The following is an 8,146-nucleotide window of genomic DNA, read 5'->3' as shown; positions in this document are numbered from 1 at the left end:
ACCTGCTAAAAAACAAGACAAAAAAACAATCACACAAACCTAAAATCACTTAGTTGGACAATTTCAATGATAATCATAAATGTTCCATGGCATCGAACTAGTGACCAAGCAATTCATGTAAACATCAGTCGCTAGTGTTAATTTTAGAGCGCTGTGCTGGTCAGGATGGACCAGGTAATGCTGCAGTAAATGACTCCTAAATCTCAGTACATAACAAAGCAAAAGGATATCTCTAAGCCCGATGAGCCAGGGTCCCAGGCCAACAGTAGTGGCTGCACTTCAACATGTATTTCCATGACTGCTGAGACAAGAGGAGTGAACCTTACACACTGGCTCTTAAAGGGTCTTCCCAGAAGTGTTACATTTCGCTTCCACTCACATTTCTTTGGTCAAAGCAAGTCACATGGCCCTATTTGAAAAGAGGCGGGAAGTGCATCCTACCATGTGCCTGGAAGGAGGAAAGCTGGAAATGTTTAGAGAACAGCAGAAATGCCCCTCCCTACCTCCAAGCAACCACTCATCTGTTTTCCTGTCCCCACAGTTTTGTCTTTTCTGGAATGTAATATAGATGGAATTATACAGTATGAAGGCTTTTATGTCTGGCTCTTTTCACTTAGCACAATGGTTGTGAGACTCTCGCAAGGGGTGCTGCCTGCTGCGATAGTTGGTTCCTTTTCTTTGCTGAATAGTATTTCATCGTACCATTGTTCCACAATCCACCAGGCAAAGGGCTTCCTGGCACATCTTTAAAGCCCTGCTTGGGCTTTGCTACAAGAGATCTTTGCTAAGGGTTCCTGTTCAGTGTGTGTCACAGCCGTGTGCATACTTGCTATCATGGAGCCTCCAGCCTGCAGCTACTGGAGCGACTAAGTCTCCAGGACCTCCAACTTCAGTGTATTTCTCCTGTTGCAATGTTTCAGCTTCCCACTTATTCACTCATTGTGTTTTAGCAAATGCCTGTTAGGCACCAGGCACTGAACATATAATATTCAATAGGACAGGCTCCATTCCCACCCCCAGAGTTTACAATTTTGCACTCATTAATCCCTTCATGATATGGGGAGCAGGTGGAGGGACGGGGAAGGGAATTGTCAATACTTTGACAGCAAGTCCAAGGTCTTTGGGACCAGTTACTAATGAATCAACTTCGGTCTGACATCATGATCTGGGACAAACAGCCATGACATTTAGAGAATGTCTTTACCAGTGGTCAGAGCCCAGGTCTTCTGATGGTACTTTAAGTTTTTATGAGGGCAATAAAAATCAACAAGTGTCTTTATTCCTGGCATCTCTCTTCTTTCTGGAGTTCATGCTTGCTGAGTGAGATGGTTGCATGATGCCACAACCCAGTTCTGGGGATGTCAGAGATATCTTGGCCATCTAGTACCCCGTACAGAAGGACTCTGGCCTATCTAATCTATAGATTATGCCCCTTACCTTTCGTCACTTCCCAAGCAACTGGAACAACTCCGTGTACATTGGTGAAGTCCTTTTACAGATATTTTTTAGGTCTTTACTTACTGGCAAATCGATGCCTGAGGTGGAGGCACAACATTCCCGGGTCAGATGCACAAGAAGGGCAAGCGCTCCGGCCAGTTTGTCAGTGGACAGCGTTGGACCCGTTTTAGGTCCCAAACAGATACCAGGGGTGAGTGGGTCTGAAAACGCCACGATGTTTATCACGTCTGGCTGAGCTGGGTAGGAAAAAGAGAGGGGTCAGTCCTGGACTCCTGTGAAGATCTCAGTTGGGGTGGCCTGGGAAAGCGGAGTTGGGGGGAGCTGGGTCAGGACAGGAGAGTGCTGCTGGTCATCTCCATTCTGAGATGTTTGAGGGACTGCAACCCTGATCTAGTCTGCCCGAAGTTCACCATCATGCACCAAGCTGCCATTATTAGCCTCTCCTAGTGCCCAACGTTTCTGTCATAAAGCATCCAAGAGGTTCATCCATCCCTGTCATGAAAGGCACTGAAGGAAGCAAATAATTAATGAACATACATCTAGCCAGGCAGCCACATTCACTGGCCAGCATAAGGGTAAGGCTCAGGCTCATGGCCCATCTCTTCAAGTTCCATGAATTCTCCCTGCCACAGAGCACAGATATGCTTATAGCCCTTCCCCCTCCAAGATGGGAAGAGTTGGCCTGGGGTGGTGGAGGGGGCCATTCAGGAGGAAATGTTTAACATCTGAATTGGTTACCTAAACTCTCCAATCCACAGAAAGAAAAGTAAGGTAAACAAAAGCAGGTGTTATACCTGAATTAGGCTTTTTATCATTTAGGTCAGTGTGACTGTCCATCCACCCATCATCAAAAGTGTCTTTCCTCACTGTGCTGGGCACTGAGGATACAGAAATGACTCAATCCCTAGATTTGCCATGCAAGAGTTCACTGCACATTCCCACTGTTAACTTGTGAAGGGTAACTCTGTACTCTGGTCTAATTAGCTTGTTAGTATGAGAAAAACACACAAGGAAAATGATATTCATTTTATTGCATCATTTACTGACTAGAACGCCAGACTTAAAGTAGGTATAAGTATAAAAATAACGAAATTCTTACAAATAATACTTTGCTGCTACAGTACTGAATAATTAGTGGAGGTTGCAATTATAATACAACTTTAAATAACATTCTCATAATGGTTTTAACACAATCAACCAGGGGCTAAGGTTTAAAGGTTTGCAAAAAGAAACTCGGGACAATGTGAAAACTCAAGAAGTTCATATCCCAGCTACATGCTTCATTTAACCATAAATCCAGCGACACAAACAGTAACAAAACTCACAGCAACCCAGGATGAAAGACATCTTTTTTTTTTTTTTTTTTAAAGAAACAGGCCAAGGTAATACAGAAATCTGTGTTAGTTTCCCAGGCAGACCTGGTTCCATCCCACTTCTGTCCAGTCCCATCCTTCCTACACAAGAACTCTGCACCTGCAGTGCATGTCCAAAAATACATATAAAACCAGAATCTAATATGCAGATCCTTTGAAAGCCTCTTAAAAAATGCAGAGAGGACAAAGCTGGTCTAAGACCTGTCTCTTTGTAAACCTTAATTGTCCCCTTTGGTTTCACAGGCTTTTCTGTGAGCAGTTGACACCAACTAGGATGGATGATAACACTATTGAAAAGATATTTTAGCACAACAAATTCACTGGCATTTAATACTTTGATGTTTCTAGTATTTTAACCAGTTTCCTTCTCTGGGGATTTAAGGAAAAAAAAAAAAAAGAAAAACAGAACACATACTCAAAAGACAATTCTACAAAACCATCTCTCTCTTCCAAAAAGGCACATGAGAGCCTCAGAATGATGCTTTGTCAAGAAGGAGGAAAGGACAGGTCCCTTTTAACTCCACACAAGTCTTCACATAGAAAAATATCTTTGATATTAAGGGCAGTTTTAAAGATAGAAAATACTGAACTTTGTATTCTTTCTGTCTCCAAAGAAGTACTCTTGCTTTGAAATCAGTGTAAGTATCTTAGAACTATGGGTCTCAACCCTACTTTGGGGTACACTGGGCTGACCTAAGCCAGGAGCAACTAGAATGCTCAGCTTTGGCTTCTTCAGGCAAAGTTCCCAGAGTTACCGCGCACCTGGGCACTTCGCCAGTGGGCAAGATGGCTTCATGGAGGCCCCACAAAGCCACGTGTGAGGGATGACCCTCATGTGCCTGCTCTGGGAACTTTGACATCTGAAAAATATCGTCCTTCAAAAACATTTTCTCTGGCAGCCATCCTGCCTTGTCTTGCAAAGATGCTGCCCTTCTGTTTGGGCCAACTTCTTAAGAATTACCTCTTGAAGAGCTTAATACTCACATCTTTGTTTATAATTTCAAATGCTATCAGCCAGCTTGATTACACTACCCATTCAACAATTTTGGCTCTAAATGACTTAGCTGCTTCTGAAAATAAAATTTCGTCAAAGAAGGAAGATTTGTCAGCATTTAAGACATTCAACTGAATATGTTCCCAATTTCTGATAACGTTCACAAAAATGTGCTTCCAGTATGTGGGAGCCATGGCCTTACCATGGGAACAAGGCCAAACAGCCTTGAGATGGACATCTAAGTCTGGCTGTGTTTGTCAGAAACCTGGGTCATCGCCTTACCCTTCCTACACTCAAAGCCATGCACCAGTATGCTTCTTGCTAAGCACAAGCCAGTCGCTATTAATGATGACCTCAAGTGTCCAAGAAATATATGCAATAACAAACCTGAAAGGACTTTTTCCAAAAGGATTCAACCTTTTTTTTTTTTTTTTTGCATTTCATCTCATTAGTTTAGTTAATGCTTAATAATATTAAGGTTATTTATTTTTTTCTTAAGTATATTTTAAGCCCAGTCTCTCAAGCCCTCTTTGACATTTAAGGTACACTTAGACGGCGAGGCATTCACCATGATGGCAAGGCAGGGAGAAGGGTTTGAATCCTGGCTCTCCAAGGCAAGATATTTTTCCTCTCTGGAAGTTCACACGTACAAGAAACAGACACTCTCATGCATACTTCACAAGGGTGTGGTGAGTGAGGCCAGGGACATTGCACAGAGCCTGGCCATAGTGGGAACCACCAGAGATTCTGGCTGTGACAGGTAGACTTCTTAAGTTGTCTCCAGTGTCCTGGGCTGACTCATGGGGCAGAGAGGAAAAGACAGGAGAAATAAGAGCCCCTGGAGTTTAAACAAAACCCACAGTTGCCAAGTGGCTGGCAGGTGAGTCCCACCCTGCTCTGAGAGTCCCAGCAAAGTGCTTCCGCTTGCTACAGGATGCATGGTTTCTATTCAGTCAGCTCTCCCTGCAGAAGTTTAAGCCTCTCAAGAGCAGTTAAGTGTCACTTTTCCCTTCCACCTTCCCCTAGCTGTGGGGCCCCAGGGAGGCAGGACCATGGTATTTCTATGGGCACGGATCACACATTCCAGGTACAGGGGCTGATACCGAGCACCTATATGGGAGCTGAGAGCTTCTGCTTGCCACGGGTGCCCCCAGCCCTGTCCCTTCAATCCAGCAGCTGCTGCTGTCCTATTGGTTGTTTGCCCTAGGCCCAGGCAGGGTCCTTTAGGAGGTATTAACCCCAGGCCGGGGCAAAGCCAGCCTCTCCCTTCCTCACTCAGGGTGGCAGCTGGCACCGGATAACAATCATGCTGTTTGCATACCTTCTTAGACCCTCATGCTTTTGAGATACACTTTCTCCAACCCCACAGCCTCCTAGAAATGAGATACATATGAACTTAACATTGTACGGGTCCTCCTTTTTTCACAGTAAATGAAAAACAATATTCTTAATCCATTTCATGTGCACAAAACGTACTCACAGGAAAGCATTCTTGGAACTCACAGGACACTGTTTTCTGGACTTTGGGATTCTTCCCAAGAATGCTTTTGAGACAGAACACTTCATTTTATGTAACTTCTAGCTTCTAGTCCTGACACAGGAGATGATTTGTCAGCTGTGATGTCATCCAACACCCTTAGCTGAGTAAGCCTGGGAATAGCTCCCCGCCATGGCTCTGGGTCCCTGGGAGGAGCAAGGATCAATATCGAGAGCCAGGAAGCTAGGCTACTCGCGAGACAGCCAAGCCTGTCGGCTACGGTGAGCCGGAGTGCAGGGGCTCAGAGCTCTCCAGTTAGATGCAAGACCAGGAGGCACAAAGGGCTGTTTGCTTCCCCAGAGAGATCCAAGACCCAAGGATTCTGAAAGGTGATGCTCTGAAATTTTAAGTCGGCATCCACTGACAAAAACAGAATTGTTTGCGTTTCTCGGGAGATGAGTGCAATTTAACGACTAAGAAGCATCACACCTGATTTGTGTTCCTGGCTCGTGGAGACCCTGGGACACAGGAGTTGACACTTAAGACTGTTAGGACGAGGATTACATAAGAATAAGGATGAGATGCATTCTAAAAAGAGAACTCTGAGAAAACAACCACACCCAAGACTGAACTGTCCCCGAAGGCTACACCGCTTCCATAAATGCTGCAGGTGCCACGGAGCTCCAAGCTTCAGGATGGGAACAATTCTTTTGCCACTGTGTTCTCATCCCAAAACAGGATGTTTCAAAAGCAGATGATGAGAACAACTGCAGTTCCCCAAGCAGCAGTTAAAGACGCTGAGTACGGGGTATGCCCCCTCCTCCCAGGACCCATCTCGCAGGCATAATAAATAAGACAGGTGGAATTTCCTTCCCAAAGGCAAACTCTCAACTCCTTAACTGGCCACAAGTCTTTAGCTCTCCAATGCTGACTTAAATGATGTTTCTGGAGGGAACCATGCAGTAGTGTAAAGAGGTACAAATTACTGCATGAGTGAAAATAAGTTATTCAGTGAATAAACAGCTTTGAGCAGTTGGTTGAAAGTTCGCACTGAGTCAGTGGACAAGATCTGGGATACAATCAAAGAAGGCTGCACTAGTAAGGAAGCAGACTCACAGACGGGACGTGTGGCTCTATCCCAGCTCCCTAGGCTTCCTCAGGAACCCACATGGCTTCCCAAAGCACTGGGTTTCAGGAAACTGAACGTGCCCCATCAGCCTGCTCCTTTCACCACATTCAGCTGCGGGGACTCCATCAGGCTGCTTTTCCATTAGTGGTGGAACGCCCCTCAGACCCAATCTGCATTCTGCTCTCCATTTCTACTGCATACACATAGTACTTGGGCCTCAAAGGTGGGGGGCGAGGTGCTCAGGGACGAGAAGCACCCCACCGCCTCCAGCTCTGAGAGTCCCCCACCAGGGCCCTCGCCCAGCGCCTGTGCCCACTGCTGCCTGCTGGGCCTCACCACAGGCAAGGGGGCGCCTCTACTGAAACCCACGTGGAGCTTGTTTTGCCCGGATCCAGACTTATCTGAAAAAGTGGGATGTAACTGCAGAGGGAAAAAATACTCCTAAATAAACGTGTCACCTTGATTAAAAAACAAAGTGGAGTGTGTGCTGTGCCTCATAAATTTCAATTCCTCATTTTGAGGGTGGGCTTGGAAACTGCAGGAGACTTAGAAGCCCACGAAAATACTGTATGTTCTCCTACAGCATCTCCAAACCTTAGCGGTATGTTTATCATCGTCATCTGTTGTTGAGCATGTGGATACTGGGCAGGAACACAACAAAAGAGCCAGTGCTCTGCCGTAAATTAACCACCACCCAACTGAGGCCTATGGAAGTGTCTGAGGAAGAGAGGCCTTCTTTCTGGAACAGTCTTGAAACAAATCCAAAAGGAGACCTCCCTATCCAATTTACTAAAGTGCAAACTGAGGAAAGACTAGGTCCTGGTGAAGGTGCCTGACCATGTGCCTGGCTAACAGTCAGCCCTCGGCCGGTGGCGGCTGCTGAACTCAGAGACTCCTGGTACCGGCCCACGTTCACGTTCACAGTAACAGTGAAGGTGCCTAACAAGCAGCCCTCAGTTCCACGTCCCCGCATCCATCCGTCTCCTTCCACTGTGGTTATGCCCCTCACGCCTGTCCCGCTTCCTGCTTGCCATTCACATGTGGCTCCGCGAGTCCTGGGAGCAGCCAGTATTCGCGGGCCCCCCTGGTACAGTACTCTGAGCAGCCGAGATCCCGCAAGTTGCTCAGAGCAGTGGGCCCTCCCTCTCTCTTCCGCACTTAGAAATAGTCTCTTCTCCTGCTCTCATCACTGATGAAAGATGGGTTATACTGTCCAGGGAAGATGCACGAGTGCCGTGACCCCGGCAGTCCAGTGTAGGCCGGGTAGAGTCCATTTCGTTCAAGTTCAGGATTCCTTACACCTGTGGGCTGGTGGTCAGAAAGAAAAGGAGAAAAGTCAATTTATTATTCATGGATCTAATTTAATGTGTGTGTGGTTTTGTTTCTTTAAGAATAATGCTATGTTCTGGGGCGCCTGGGTGGCTTGGTCGGTTGAGCGTCCGACTTCGGCTCAGGTCATGATCTCATGGTCCGTGAGTTCCAGCCCCGCGTCGGGCTCTGTGCTGACAGCTCAGAGCCTGGAGCCTGTTTCAGATTCTGTGTCTCCCTCTCTCTCTGCCTCTCCCCTGTTCATACTCTGTCTCTCTCTGTCTCAAAAATAAATAAAAACGTTAAAAAAAAATTAAAAAAAAAAAAGAGTAATGCTATGTTTTAACAAACCTACGATGGAGGCAGCTAAACACAGCAGAGCAGGGCCCGACCCAGAAGTCAGGACC

The 8,146-nt window shown here is 46.2% G+C and overlaps 1 protein-coding gene across 1 annotated transcript in view; it reads right to left on the bottom strand.

Moving 5' to 3' along the window:
* Positions 1–2,471: 2,471 nt before the first annotated feature.
* HEG1 (heart development protein with EGF like domains 1) overlaps positions 2,472–8,146 on the bottom strand; it is an 89,615-nt gene continuing 83,940 nt past the window's right edge. Inside the window, exon 18 of the mRNA XM_047874009.1 lies at positions 2,472–7,739. Within this exon, the coding sequence (XP_047729965.1) occupies positions 7,590–7,739 (150 nt within the window). The 3' untranslated portion in view covers positions 2,472–7,589. The remainder of the gene's footprint in view (positions 7,740–8,146) is intronic.

The sequence above is a fragment of the Prionailurus viverrinus genome, chromosome C2, assembly GCF_022837055.1.
Source record: "Prionailurus viverrinus isolate Anna chromosome C2, UM_Priviv_1.0, whole genome shotgun sequence".
Classification (NCBI taxonomy): domain Eukaryota; kingdom Metazoa; phylum Chordata; class Mammalia; order Carnivora; family Felidae; genus Prionailurus; species Prionailurus viverrinus.
Note: the sequence above shows the minus strand (reverse complement) of the source record. Positions and strands in the feature narration are given on the sequence as shown.